The sequence below is a fragment of the Artemia franciscana genome, chromosome 4 (genome assembly GCF_032884065.1).
Source record: "Artemia franciscana chromosome 4, ASM3288406v1, whole genome shotgun sequence".
In the NCBI taxonomy this organism is placed as follows: domain Eukaryota; kingdom Metazoa; phylum Arthropoda; class Branchiopoda; order Anostraca; family Artemiidae; genus Artemia; species Artemia franciscana.
The window spans coordinates 4,768,643-4,784,454 of record NC_088866.1 but is presented as its reverse complement, the minus strand read 5'-3'; the positions used below and the strand labels follow the sequence as shown (position 1 = coordinate 4,784,454).

The 15,812-nt window shown below is 34.7% G+C and overlaps 1 protein-coding gene across 1 annotated transcript in view; it reads left to right on the top strand.

The window, feature by feature from the left end:
* Nucleotides 1-443: 443 nt before the first annotated feature.
* Nucleotides 444-15,812, top strand: part of LOC136025886 (uncharacterized) — a gene marked incomplete in the record, with an annotated part of 57,844 nt that continues 42,475 nt past the window's right edge. Inside the window, 2 exon segments of the mRNA XM_065701933.1 lie at nt 444-606; nt 14,799-15,712. Of these exon segments, the coding sequence (XP_065558005.1) occupies nt 483-606; nt 14,799-15,712 (1,038 nt within the window).

Below are 15,812 nucleotides of genomic sequence, written 5' to 3'. Positions count from 1 at the left end.
ATTGGCCTAATAATTCTATTTTTTTCAACTAAAAATTATAGGGTGGTTTAGAAACAAGGCCTGTCTGGTTATATTTGATTAACTCACCAATGTGACAGATGCCTTCCTAAAAACGAAAAAACTTTTCTTCTGATATCTTATTAGGAACGCCAAAAATCCTAGAGAATTTGCATAAGATTACTTACAGGTCAATGAAGAGCTAAGAATATTTCCACTATTTATAGTTTCCGTGTCTTTTCTTTAGGGTAAACGATTTCACATGTTTATCCATTTTAAAAAATATACAACATTGTCGCCACTTATCCTGAGTAATCTTTTTTTCGGGTTTAGCTGCCTACGGACAAGTAATCCTAAGCGTTCGAGGGGGTAGGCCGACTAACCTCTGACGTCAAGTGCATCTCGAACGCTTGGATTAGTCGGATAAGTAACAGGACAAGTAAAAGAACACGGGCCCGGCAATACTAGCCGCAATCGTTTTCAAAATGAAGGAGCACAATACAATTCTTACAATTTTTTCTAAGCTGAAGAACGACGGATCCGTAAACTTGAATGATGAAAATTTAGTATTTCTGCTAGAAAAGCTTTCAGAAAGGCCGCAATTCTTAAGTATTGTTTTTTGTCAGATTTTTAAGAAAATGTTGTTTCATTTCTGCTTATAGGCTAGTTATTTACTTTGAAATTCAATTTTAAGTTTGTATAGACCCTCTAGATGATGCCTTTTTCTCTTTATATTGGCTATACAAAAGGATTGTAAAGAAGAATTATTTCTTCACTATATGTTTGAAAATTATAATTATCCTATTTCAATTGCAGTTTCACTATACTTTCCCCCATTCATCTCATGCACAAGCATTTACCTCATATTTATCATGTGTTGTTTGGCTCTTGATTTTGTTGTAGGTTACTCAATTTACAGTTAAACTGGTCACAACAATGTTGTTGCTTACCTTAGACCTTAAATCTGCCTGTGCTGCTAGAAGCACCCTGGGGATCAACAAGACTTTGCCAATCCTGGTAAAATTCTAGTTAATTGACTTCTTGCTATCTCAGAAGGGTTTAGGTTTAGAAAATGAAACTTTCAGGGATGAATCTACAAACTAAAGTATGGTTAATTTATAGCAAACTGTATAACTAGCTTTTGTAAAAAGTGAATATAACACTTGATTCCTTTTTTATGTTCTTTACAAATTTAATAATTGCTTCTATCAGAAATTCAGATTTAAGCACTTTTTGACCTTTTAAAAATGACCTAAATATGGGATATAAAAAAGGCTTAAAACATTGGTCTCAGACTTTAAAACATTAGACTCAAACTTACTGTTTCATTATAAATTCATTTTCTTAATGTTATATTATCCACAAGCAGGATTTTCCATGAATAAATGGGATAAACAAATTTTATCAATGTTATGGCATTTTCTTCTTCCTTGACATCAAATTTTAAATAAAAGCATGCTGTTTTGGTCAAAAATATGAAAGCCAACTATTACAAATGCCAGTTATACTGTTTGCTTTAAGTTTAACTATACTAAATACAGCAATAGTTAGTTTACATATTTGATATATGCTATGCTTTACCCCCACCCCCCTGAAGTGCAAATGTATAGCCCAAATTTGTTTCTAAACTAGCACAGATTTGCAATCTCAAATATCCTATTATTTTGTAAAAAAAAACAACCAAAAACGCATGCTTTCATTGAAATTTCAGCAACAAGGAAGAAGAAAACACCATAACAGAAGAAGATAGATAAAAGAAGAAGATAAAATTTATTTATCTAATTTAATTCTGTAAAATCAGTGCTTGTGGATAATATAACATTTAAATAATGGATTTATAATGAAACAGTAAGTTTGAGTCCAATGTTTTAAAGTCTGAGACCAGTGTTTTAAACCTTTTTTATACCCCATAATTATGACATTTTTAAGAGGTCAAAAAGTGCTTAAATCTGAATTTCCAATAGAAGCAATTATCATATTTATAAAGAGCATAAAAAAGGCATTGAGCGTTATATTCACTTTATACAAAAGCCAGTTATACTGTTTGCTATAAATTTACCAAAGTATGTCCCAGGAAGGTATTTTGAAGCAACTACCTCCACTCCTTCTCCCTCTAGAGGGCCCTGACCTTTGATGACCTTTAAAAATATGTGTGTTATAAATGTGAAACCTTGCGTAATAGATCTTCTGCTTAATTGAAGTACAATAAAATTGTTTTCAGCTTCATAACTTTGCTCAATTCCATTTTATAAGGTTTTAAAGATATGCAATAATTTCCTAAATTTTTAAAACAAAACACATTGATATGGCTCAAAATTCTACTCAAATAACAGGAATTGTATTTTCAGAACTAAAGGCAGAGAAAAAGCAACTGAAAATTAAGGTAAAATGTCAGTTTGTCAAAATTTTAATAGGTATAGACCTGTCATGTAGGCAAATTTCAGAACCCTCTAGAGGGAGAAGTGGAGGTGGGTATTTTAAAATGTCTTCCCTGGACATACTTTAGCATGTAGACCCATCCCTGAAAGTTTCATTTTCCTAGCCTAAACCCTTTCTGTGATAGCAAGAGGTCAATTAACTAGAATTTTACCCTAATCTTTTCTAAATTGGGCAGTTTGTTGCTTCCAGCTTCTAATAAATACATCAATCAATTCTCTAAAGAAATATCAATTGTTTTCCAATTAGATCACAATGAATAAAAACTTATAGGATTATTTATCTATGCTTGTTTATAACCTATAAAGTAATATTGGAAATGATACCACAGAGTAGAGAAAAATAAGAAACAAAAGCCTAATACAACAACATCTTAACCACCATATATAACAAACACAGCAACAAAACCACACAATAAATCACATAGTTTTTGCAAAATAGAAATATAATCAAATTGTAAACTCCTAACAATAATTTATCCTTTTTCTATAGCAGAAATAAGATGAATTTATATCATCTTCAAGGGTCCTTAAAGGGCTTAAAATTGAATTTCTGAGTAAATTAGTATTGTATTTATAAAGAACATAAAAAAGGCATCAAGTGACAAGTGGTATGTTCACCTTATTTGTAGGTCAGTAATTAGTGCTGGTTTAAGATGGGTGCTTTAGATCTCTGATTTATGGCTTATAACAACATTTCACTTTATATTCTGCTATACCATCATTTTTAAGGGTTTCAGTCTTGTTTGAGAAGTTTCTGCAGATTATTTTCAAAATAACATATGACTATTAATTACCTTAAATTGGAGCTTGGAGCAATATAAGGATTTTTCCTTGTAGAAACTCCAGAGTTGATAACACATGACACATAGTTGAATACATACACTTGACTAGTGGTTCAATGTTGCTGATTTGAGTGCTTCCCAGTTATACTTCCATTCTTTCTTTGATCATTCGTTGTCAAGATGGTTCTTAAAGCTGTCTGTGGTTTGGGCAGCAATGGTATCAGGCAGTAATTTGTTCCAGAGGTTGGCAACATGGTTGGTAAGAAAATGGGCTTGTTGCTGCTTTGAGAAGAAATGCCTGGATAACTTCAAGTTATGTCCCCTTGTACAAGAATCCTGAGACGCCAGAGGAAGAAGACCAGGAACTGCCTTTGAATTAATAAGTTTATGAACCAGAATGGCATCACCTTGTCTTCTCCTATAAACTAGAGTTGGGAGTTTCAGCTTGAATAGCCTTGTAGGGTAAGGGAGCTCATGCAGTCCACTCACCTTCATAATGGCTTTTCTCTGAGCCACTCTTATTTTTATTTAAGACAAATAAAAATAAGATATAAGCCTAACACCCCTGCCATACACAAGGAAATGTGTTAAGAAAACAATTCTTACTTCATAATTGGTTGTAAAAGTACAAAAGGTTGCAAAAAATTAAAATTCAGTGAGACTTGGCTCAAATCTGAGACTTGCAGTCCAGTATCTGAAACTCGTGACTAGAGCATTATCTTTTTGAGACTTGTGGACAAAAACAGTGAGACCCATGTGTTCCTTTGTTAAAAATACCATGGGTCAGGTGGACCCTATTTGCTAAACTGAGGAAGAATCATTCAAAGAGAGAGGTACTAAAATTTTTGGTGTCCACATTTTTTTCCTGAAATTTGTATCTTCAAAGCTGTGGTTGGTACAAATCAAAATCTAGACATTACAACACTGCTTCATTATCTTGCATCATTGCTTTAGACTTTCTTTTGCTTTATCTGTTTGGATTTATTCAGACTCATCTGTAATTTCTTGTCAGTTTCTGCAATTGGATTTATTCATTTGGAATTTAGGATGCTTTGAATAGGCAGGCAGAGGCAGATGTAACTTATATTTTCAAAACTGAAAAGCATCTATAAAGAAAATAATATCATCCACATTTTATCATACTTTAATCATTTTTCTTTTTTCCATCAAATGAATTATAGGGCTTATCTCCATCAATAACTCCTTTTGCAACTCTGTTGTTAGCCTCATGCAACTCTGTTGTGGCCCACAGAAATGCATTATTTAGGTTTATGTTCTTTGACCATATCTACATAACCAGGTGCTAGAAAATTTGAGCTACTCAGCTTTCTTGCATTGGATTGTTGGATGTAATGATTTCAAATGAAAAAAGAAAATAATACAGACTTCATTCAAAATATAAAAATCAGGGTTTCCATAGAGACAAAGAACAAAGCATCTTCTACTACAGCTAACAACTCACTACAGCATCAAGCCACCAGAGGCCAACACAGCTACACACACTTATCTTCCATCCAATTTGTTCAGAACCTCCCTCATTATATCCTCTCAGGAAGTTCCCATCTCCCTGAAACCTTTCTTTACAACACCCTCCCACCCAAACCATGGACAACCTGCTTTCTTCAAACTTTTTATTCTTTCAAACTTTCTTGAACTGTGAAAAAACACCCCAAGCTTTGGCTCTTCTAGTTCTAACATCTTTTCTAAAAATACTACCAGGTTAAGTGAACCTGTCACATATTTTCTTTACCAAATGACATCTTGTCATCTTCACTTATTCATAACCTTAGCAACTTGGTATTCTTAATATTAATTTTTATCTTATTCCAGTCCTCTGAACTTGCAAAACATCTAAAAGTTCGTTCATTTTACTTACACTTTTATCTATGATGCTTAAATCATATCTGAATCCAGGAAAGTCTATTCAGAAAATACAATTGCAAGAAAATATTCAGAGGATTACATCATCACGGTTTCTTAGCAAAGGCTCAATTTATTCCCATTCAGCATCTTTTATTTCATCTATTACTTGTTTTTTTCTTTTTTCTATAGATTCCACAAGAACCAAGTTCCGTGTAGAACTCCCTAGTATATTCAACTAGGGGAACTCCCTAGTATGCATGAAGGATTGAATGATTCAACTGCAAGGTGGTTTTGAAATTTCTGTTCAAAGGCTAAAACCTCACAAAAAATGCACTCAACACAAGCATATGAGATTGGATAGGACATGAGAACACAAATGTGTAAAGCTCTGAATATTTTGCAGAGCATAGACCATTTTGAAGCACAGTCAGTTTCCCTAAATAAAGCTCTGGACTCTTTAAACCGCTAAGGATGCAAATGCTTGCACTCAACAAGGATTGGTTGCTACTGATAGTTTAATTCTTCTAATGATTTTGATTGACTAGGTTAGAAAATATGACTTGCTGGCACCAAGTCTTCTTCGCCAGAAGCAGCCGTGACAAGCCCAATTACTTTATTTTTCTGCAAAACTTTAGAGGTTGAATTGGAGTAAAGCAAAGATAAAACTCCTTTGCTAGATTCACATATAACTTCAGACACACAACTTGAAATACATCCATTGTTTGGGCAGAAATATTGTTGTAGGTCAGTTGGCTTATTAAATAATCATTACAAAAATTAGAACAAGGTGTCAGAAGTCAGAAATAGATAATTTACTGCCATGTCCAGCATTCAATTGGGAATCAGCCAGTCTACAAGCATGGATGAAAATTCAACAGCATTTAAATCTCATATTTAGTTAACCATTGAGTGGGAGGAATGCTAAACAACAATGGGCCTACCTTCTTCTGTGGTTAGGGGAAAAGGGACACAATGTCTTTAGTACTCGGACATTAACTTCAGAAAAAAAGACAAACTTGATATGTGTCTTGAAAAATTTAGAGAGCACATAAATCCTATGAGTAATCCTATATTTGCTTGTTACAAATTGCATAAGTGCAACCAGTTAGAGCATGAGTCAATTCAACATTATATTACAGCCATTATGGTGCTGGTCAAAGAGTGTGAGTTTATAAGTAACTTTGAGAAAGAGATGGTGAGAGACAGATTAATATGTGGGCTGAAATTACATAGAATTAGAGAAAAGGTATTCTCTCAAGGTTGAACCTTTACTTTTGGCAGGGCAGTGATAATTGCAGAAATTTTTGAGACAACTCTAGAACAACTCTTGTCCATGTCAGCCACATCCCCATCACGTACAACAATAAACGAACCAATTATAAAACAGGAAATAGGTTTTGTAAGGAAACAAAGAAAGTTTAACCAGCCCATAACAAGTAAGAAGTGTTTTTTTTTGTGTTGGGGTATATAACCCAAGCCACAAATATCCAGCCAGAGGCAAATCTTGCTCCAAGTGTGGAAAGACAATTCATTTTGCTTGTATCTGTTGTGGCAAACATATAGACATTATTGATATGAATAGAAATGATGGAAATCAGGAACAAGAATTATATATTGGTACACTATTTATTGGAGCCATAACTGAGAAATCAAGCCGACCAACTGTGGCCGTCATGCTCAACAATTTAGTATGGACACTTGTTTCAAAATTGACACAGGAGCTGAAACAAATTTCACACCAAGACCACAACTGAACAAGACGAACCATACCCTTGTAGCTTGTGGAGGAATGCACATTCTAATTGCTGGAGTCTGCTCTCTAAATTCTGGACAGAATGGAAACGCCAACAAAAAGTACAGCTTCTTTGTAGTAGATACACAATCGAACCCAATAATAGGGTACCAAGCCTATGTAGAAATGTGACTTGTGAAATTTGCTACACCAATTTCAACCTTGCCTACTAAGAAGAATAGTCACGAGACCCAAATCCACGTTAAGGGGAATGCAATTCCTTTTGTGAATCCTGTGTGCAGAATCGCTATTCCTTTCATGACAAGGTTGAATATGAACTTGACCACCTGGAAAGCTTAGACATCATTGAGAAATTGGTAGCTTAAACCGATTGGGTTAATTCAGTTTTAGCAGTGGAAAAGTCAGATGGACCGTTACGTTTATGTTTGGACCCCAGAAAGCTTAATAAATAGAATAGAATAGAATATATTTATTCACTACAATAGCCAGAGCTAGCATTAGCATGTCATGACAAAAATAATTTATACCTTCAAAAACACTCACAGGAAAACTTAAACAAACAATATATTAATCAAACATTAAATATTAGTCGCGTCAATATTATTAAAATGACGGGTAAAATATGGAACAAATGATTTGCGATATCTCTCAGTACTATATGCTGAGCAAGTCAGTAACTGTGGACAATTGGTTTTTATTTGTCGAAGTCTAGTAACTGGTCCTCCAGTTGGGGGGCTCGCAAAGTTGGGTAGTAGACGACAATAAGCTGGGGAATTTAAACAATTTAGTCCAAATCTATATGTTAAGCCATGTCTACGACTATCAAGTGAGTCCAAATTGAGTTGTTTCAGTGCATCTTCGTAAGTTGAGTAGTTTTGTCCAAGTATAATTTTTACAGCTCTTTTTTGTATCGTCTCAAGTCAATCTGTTTGATCTTTTGTCAATCCCGGATGCCAAGCAGGGCATGCACACTCAAGAGAAGGTCTAACATAGCTGCAGTATACAGACTTTAAAACCTCAGTTGGTGTACCAAATCTTTTTAGGTTGGAAAATGAATGTAAAAGCGAGGCGCCTTTTTTAGGCAGATAGTCAACATGCGAATTCCATCTTAAATCATCATCCAAAAGAATCCCAAGTATTTTAACAGTTTTCTTTGTTGGCAGTATGGAATTATGAGAAGAGTGGTTGTTACCCTTTAGGAAGGAAAATGTCATATAAGAGCTCTTAGTTTCACTGACCGCCAGTTTTACCTTTCCTAATTCAGCTTTTAGATCATGATAGATTTTGATCAAGTCAGACTGTTCAGTAGTCGGAGGGCTTAGTCGCAGTGATAAAACAGTTAAACCATCAGCAAATTTAAAACGCTCACGTATTGTTGTTAAAATACGGTTAAAAACAGTAAGAAAAGGAAGCGGGCCTAATTTAGTCCCTTGTGGCGAACCACAAAAAATATTTACAAATTCAGATGGCTCATGATCAGGAAGTTGGACACACTGAGATCTTTTAAAAAGAAAACTAGCTAGCATTCGTACAACAAATGGACGGGCACCCATAGCCTTTGCTTCTTCCACAACTACATTATGATCAAGACTATCAAAAGCCTTAACTATGTCTGCAAATAATGCTTCAACATAGGCCCCATTATTCTCTAAGTGCTTAAGGATAGTATCCAATAATGCAACCAAATAATGAACAGTACTATGCCCGGATCTAAATCCAAATTGTTGGGGATCAATATTATCATTTATGTCCTCAAATAAACAATCAAAAATAAAACTTTCAAATACTTTTGAGAGAGCTGGAGTTTTCGAAATCGGCCTCATCTCGGTTATATCTTTAGGTGCCTTGCATTTGGGGATTGGCGTTACATATGCCTGTTTAAAAATACGTGGGAAAACACCATCAATAAAACACTGGTTAAAAATTGCCGTTAAAGGAGTAGATAAAAGATCAGCACACTCAGTAATCAATTTAATTGGTATTTCACTAGGATAACTAGATTTACGAGAATCAAGTGCCTTTAACTTTTTAGCAACTGAACAAATCTCTAGTATAGGGATATTTGAAACTGAATCATTCGGTGGTAATTTTCTTAGTTGCGGATGAATTTTACAAACAGATGCAAAAAAGTTATCAATTTCACTAGGTAACAGGGGTTTACCATTGACATCTCTCACTTCAACTCTGGTTACTTTTTTCCCGATAATGTTCTGAACTAAGTCATGGAACTTCCTTGGGTTGGATTTGTATATTTTGCTTATTATTTTAGACCCATACTGCTTACGAGAACATCTTATTTTATATACAATTAAATTTCTTACTCTTTTGAAATCTTTTACGGATCCAGTTAAATGCAATTCGTTCCTCACTTTTATCAGATTCTGAATCTCTTGAGTAATCCATGGTTTATCATTAGATTTCACATATATTTTTTTTGTGGGAAAATTTCACAGTATTTTTCGAATAGTTCCTTACAGAATAAACTTGCCATTTTGTCACCGTCAGACAATGAGAGAATATCACGCCAGTCACGATCTGTGAGCCATTTCTTGTAGAGATTTACTAGTTCAGGTGTGAAAGGCCTGTACACCACACTATTTATTTGTCGATTTGGGATAAAATGATTGGGTGTCCAAGCAACACACAAGTGATCACTCAAACCTAATGGGGGTAATGTAACTGGAGTATTATAATATTCAGGACAGTTGCTAAAAATGAGATCCAACATACGGTTACCTCTTGTGGGCACATTCACAACCTGCTTAAGTGATAGTGAATTACTTAGCCATTTGGCATCTAAGTCATTAAAGTCACCACACATTATGATACCAGCATTAGGATACAAAGATCGTACATTGTCAGTGCAATTCTGTAAGTAATTCACAAGGTCTTTACGATAGGGGCCACGGGGCGGATAGTAAACAACACATATCACCAGTGATGCCACTTCCTTGGGAAGCTTCTTAGGCCTGCACCACAACCATAATACTTCAAAACCATGCTTATTTGGTATATTACTGAAAGTGAGAACTCGATTTCTTATAGACAATCGACAAATAATACCAACACCACCACCATGTGTTACTGAAATATCATTGGGTGTCATTCTAGGTTTGAAATAGGTATCATATCCTTCAAATGCTACAACATCTTCAGTCGCGGACCATGATTCACAGATACAAGCAATATCAATCAGTTCATTCTTCAAGCAAAGTTCAACCTCTTCTAATTTGTTCATAAGTGACCGGACATTTGATAATAGTATTTTCGGAAATATATAGGGATGAAAGGGGGGCTTTACAATGCGGTCTCGAATCACCTTGCCAACACATTGAATCGGTTCCAAGTTGGGATACTCGGAAGACATGGTTTGAGGGGTAGGTGAATCTTTGATTTCTTTGAAATTCCAAATTGGTTGGTTGTTAGTACTGGATATATTGTCGGAAGGCTGGCAGATGTTGGTTCTTGCCAGTTTCTCCAAGTTTTCACGAGAAGTGGTTGGTATGAGGGGGGAGGGATCTGCATTGGCTGATTTAAGACAGGTGGTTTGATCTTCAAGCTCATAAGTGGGACTGTAAACTGTTGTCTTTGGCAACCATGTTTTAACAGAGGTGGAATTTTTCGCTCCCCGTTTTTTGAACTTCGCAATTCAGTATTGGAACGTAGCTTTTTCCTTCTGGGGGAAGGAAAAAGCTACGCACCCTAAAAGTTTCAATCTGATAACCCACACCGTTCCTGAGTATTCTGATTACGTCATTTTTATAACCTGGCAACAGATAGAGTCTTTTGATTTACCTCGCAAATCAACCCTGTATACATTATAATTCTCATAGGAGCTTAGAGTGTTTTTTTTTCCTTTTTTTGTGAATCGTTTTTTTTTTTTTTTGTGAATCAATTTCCTTTATGTTATTTACAATAACAATAGCAACCTGAACCTAAGAACTGGTGCTAGCAAGCGATAATTTTTTCTCCCATCACCGATTGTTTTAATGGATCTTTTATTGCCCCATGGTTGGTATTTCAAATATCCAAGGGGATTGTGTTCACAATTTTTATTTATATTAGTAGATTGGCTTTATTAGTAGATATATTAGTAGATTAGATTTATTTGGATGGAACCATCCAAAGAAACTGAAAGGGAATAGCTTATTATAATAGAATAAACAAAATCAAACAATAAAGTTCATAAAACTGTATTTCCCTGTCTTGCAGCTGAAGATTTGAGACATCGATCATATTTAATTTAACTTGACTTTTTATATAAAAAACATTTTTTATCGTGTTTAACTGAAAATTTTTAACACAAAAAAAGGTTGGGATTGCAGCTAATGGAGGATCAATACTGTGTAGCTGTTATACTGTTCTTGTTTTAGCCTAATTAAATTTCAGTTTATTATGAGTCTGTAATATACTTAGTTATATCTTGGATATTGTTTGGTATAATATAGACAATTAGGTTCAATAGTGAATACGCCATTCTCTATCAAGTTTCATTAGTTCTTGCTCTGTATAATTTATTAAATAAAAAAACAAGTTTTTTTAAATGAAAGTAAGGAGCGACATTAAAACTTAAAACGAACGGAAATTACTCCGTATATGAAAGGGGCTTTTCCTCCTCAACGCCCCGCTATTTACGCTAAAGTTTTTTACTGTTTTAAGAAGTAGAGCTAAGAGAAAGAGTCAAACTTTAGCGTAAAGAGCGAGGCGTTGATGAGTTACAATAATTGATTGATTGTTTAGAAAACTTCGTATATGAAAGGTGCTGCTTCCTCCTCAACGCCCCGCTCTTTACGCTAAAGTTTGACTCTTTCTCTTAACTCTACTTCTTGAAACTGTAAAAAACTTTAGCGTAAAGAGCGAGGCGTTGATGAGTTACAATAATTGATTGATTGTTTAGAAAACTTCGTATATGAAAGGGGCTGCTTCCTCCTCAACGCCCCGCTCATTACGCTGAAGTTTGACTCTTTCTCTTAACTCTACTTCTTAAAACAGTAAAAAACTTTAGCGTTTGGCTAAAAGGCTTTCTCATAGTTTTAATCGGAAGATTTTGAGAAAAAAGAAGAGAGGGAAGAAGCCTAGTTGCCGTCCAATTTTTTCATTACTTAAAAAGGCAACTAGAACTTTTAATTTTTTTACGAACATTTTCATTTGTAAAAAATAGGCGTAATTTACGAATTAACTTACGTAACGAAATTCTATATTCGTATGTTTTTATTGCGTATATGAGGGAGTTCACCCCTCGTTGATACCTCGCTCTTTACACTAAAGCTTAAATTCTGTCCCAATTCCTTAAGAATGACCCTTGAATCACAAAGGCTGTAGAATAAATAGTTGAAATTAATAAAAAATACTTTAGCGTAAAGAGCGAGGTATTACGAGGAGGTAAATCCCTCATATGCGCAATAATTTCTGCTCGTTTTAAGTTTTAATGCTGCTCCTCACTTTCAGCAGAAAAAAACTTTTCATATTTATTTTTTCATTGTTTTTTTTAATAATGCTAAAAAATCTTGCGCCCCCTTCATTGAAAGTCTCTTCCCCCATGAGAAGTTGTTCTATGGAAAGATCCTCCCTCGTAACCCCCCCCCCCCACCTCAACTCTCCCTCCCAAACCAAAAAAATCCCCCTGAAAACGTCCGTACACTTCCCATTAACCATTACTATATGTAAAAACAGGTCAAAGTTTGTAACTTGCAACCCCTCCCACGGGGACTGCGGGGGGGTAAGTCGTCCCCAAAGAGATAGTTATTAGGCTTTTCAACTATGGTGAATAAAATGGCTATCTCAGAATTTTGATCCGGTGACTTTGGGGAAAAAATAGCCTGGGAGGAGGCCTAGGTGCCCTCCAATTTTTTTGGTCACTTAAAAAGGGCACTAGAACTTCTAATTTCTGTTAGAATGAGCCCCCTCGCGTCATTCTAGGACCACTGGGTCGATGCGATCACCTCTGGGAAAAAAAAAACAAATTAACACGCATCCGTGACTTGTCTTCTGGCAAAAAATGCAAAATTACACATTTTTGTAGACAGAAGCTTGAAACTTCTACAATAAGGTTCTCTGATACGCTGAATTTGATGATACGCTGAAGGTTCTCCGATACGCTCGTTAAGATTGGTTGACTTTTAGGGGTTATTTTCCCCTATTTTCTAAAATGAGGCAAAATTTTCTCAGGCTCGTAACCTTTGATAGGTAAGACTAATCTTGATGAAAGTTATATATTTAAAATCAGCATTAAAGTTTGTTTTTTTTATGTAACTATTGGTATCAAAATTCCATTTTTTAGAGTTTCGGTTACTATTGAGCCGGGTTGCTCCTTACTACAGTTCGTTACCACGAACTGTTTGATATCAATAAACTGTTGTTCTGTTAGTATCATATCCCAAGCTATCATGGTTGCTGCTGTTGTTACTACCCAACAAAGAATAGATCATAAATAATTTCAAGAACTATATCTAAGGAGCAATATGATGAAAATCTTAATCTGATCTTGAGTTTTAGTTCTTGTAGTTGTAAAATACATCTGTAACACTTTATAAAAAAAAGAACTGATTTAACTTCAAAGGGTTCAAAAAAGGAAAGAATAAGTCTTGTTTATAGTGCTACCTGAAGAAATGGAGAATTTAATAACTAATTAAAGATAGTAGGGTAGTCAGGAAATAAAATATCATCCTCATAGAATTTTAGAATGGCTTGATTGTCAATTGATACTACTACTAACAACTTACTGCAGCACCTAGCCGCCTGTGGCCATCACAGGTGTGCACGGTCCTCCTTCATCCTAGTATATTCATGGCTTCGTCTTTTGTCCATCACAAGAAGTTTCAGTTTTCTTAAATTCTTCCATACAACTTCTTCCCATTACATTTGGGGACAACCTGCTGTTTGTTTGGCCCTAGATGAATAGCCAAAACTGCGATCATTTTCAATCTGTCACCCTTCATCTGCAAAAATTGTCCTAGTCATCTCAACCTGTTTCATTATAGCCCAAGAAAATAGAACAGCCAAGTTCTATGTAGTGAATGGCCAAAAGCGTGATCCTTGTCAATCTGTCATTCTTCATCTGCAAAAATTGTCCTAGTCATCTCAACCTGTTTCATTATAACCCAAGAAAATAGAACACCCAAGTTCTATGTAGTGAATGGCCAAAAGCGTGATCCTTGTCAATCTGTCATCCTTCATCTGCAAAAATTGTCCTAGTCATCTCAACCTGTTTCATTATAGCCCAAGAAAATAGAACAGCCAAGTTCTATGTAGTGAATGGCCAAAAGCGTGATCCTTGTCAATCTGTCATTCTTCATCTGCAAAAATTGTCCTAGTCATCTCAACCTGTTTCATTATAACCCAAGAAAATAGAACACCCAAGTTCTATGTAGTGAATGGCCAAAAGCGTGATCCTTGTCAATCTGTCATCCTTCATCTGCAAAAATTGTCCTAGTTATCTCAACCTCTTTCCTTAAAGCCAAGAAAATTGAACCCCATTTTTCTTGCAGCTTACTGTTTAAAATACCGTCAGTCAAACAGTTACCCATGATTATTGTTTGAAAATTCCTCTTGAAAACATCTGACAACTCCTCCTACGTCTTCTGAAGTGCACACGTTTGATAACCATATTTGTCAACTTTCAACTGTAGCTTCCAAAATTCTAATCTTGGTTTGCAGAATTGTCTTTCTATTCTTCCAAACCTTTTTTTACTCTATTTATTCTGTTGTAATCCTTTAAGGTAGAAAATTTATGTTTTGTATTTTATGCTAATGTTTTACTTTTTGCTAGTAAAACTCACTTGTAAAATATTATTCCTGAACTATACCCACTTTTCCTTCAGAGAGCCAATAGTTTGCATGATGAATGTCATACCTGCAAATAGAATTTTTAGCACTGAAGATTTGATCATCTAAACAGATTGAGCCGAATAAAGGAGTTTGAAATTAAACTTTGACTGTTCTAATTCATTTATATACTTTTTTCAGGTCATCCATACTGCAAAATAGTAGAAGAATTTCTAGATTATGTATTTGAAGCATCAGTTTTAAATCGAGATTTCAGTGGGACTGTATACATCTTTGGATGCCAGTTGCTAAAGAAATTCATCAAAAATCCTAATTCAGGACCCATTATTTCAAAATTTATTCTTTCTCTACAGAATGATTCAGTAATAACCAGTCCTGACATCCATATTGTACACAGTACATTATTGACAGCCTTGAACTCAGACAGTGAGTATAAAATGAATGTTGTTATTATAAAGAAATTTTTGATACAATCAATCCAAAGAAATAATACAATAACTGAGAAAGATGCAATATATGGATTCGCTGCATTTTTGAAATTATTAAGTGATGAAGAAAAAGTTGATACAGTTAATGAGCTTATGATGTGTCTTGGTTATAAAAATACTTTAATCATAACAAATAGATTAATTATGAATTTTTTAAGGACTCCAACTGTGTATTTTTCGAATTTTATTATAAAACTAATGGAAGAAGCTTTATCAAGAAGTATCAAAGTAGATTATTTGCTGAACATAATTGAACTGGCAATCATAATTTATGGGCGGGATGATGAAGCAAATATAAATCTTAAACTTCACGGTATGTTGAGAGAGACATCTACTTACATATATTTTGCTGAGAACCTGTTGTTTTTGGACTTGCTGAAATTAGTAAATAGAGTTTTCCCTTTTTCTGACTCTTCAGTGCAAGATATGCTGGTACGCCTACTATTAGCTCCGATATTTGCTTTCTATAAAGAAGAGGATTGTGACTTAGTTAAGAATCTCAGTATACTAGAGGTTACTGCAGCGTTGTCAAATAAAGCTTCGTTGGAGAAATGTGGATCACTTTCAATATCAGTTCTGGAACAGCATTGCCATATTTTAAGTGAGGTAGTTTTTCTTTCATTTATGATAATATATTTTCAAATTAGCTGTAAAATTGCAAAAGTTTATAATGCTTATATTAAATCATACCTTGGAGGTAGAGATA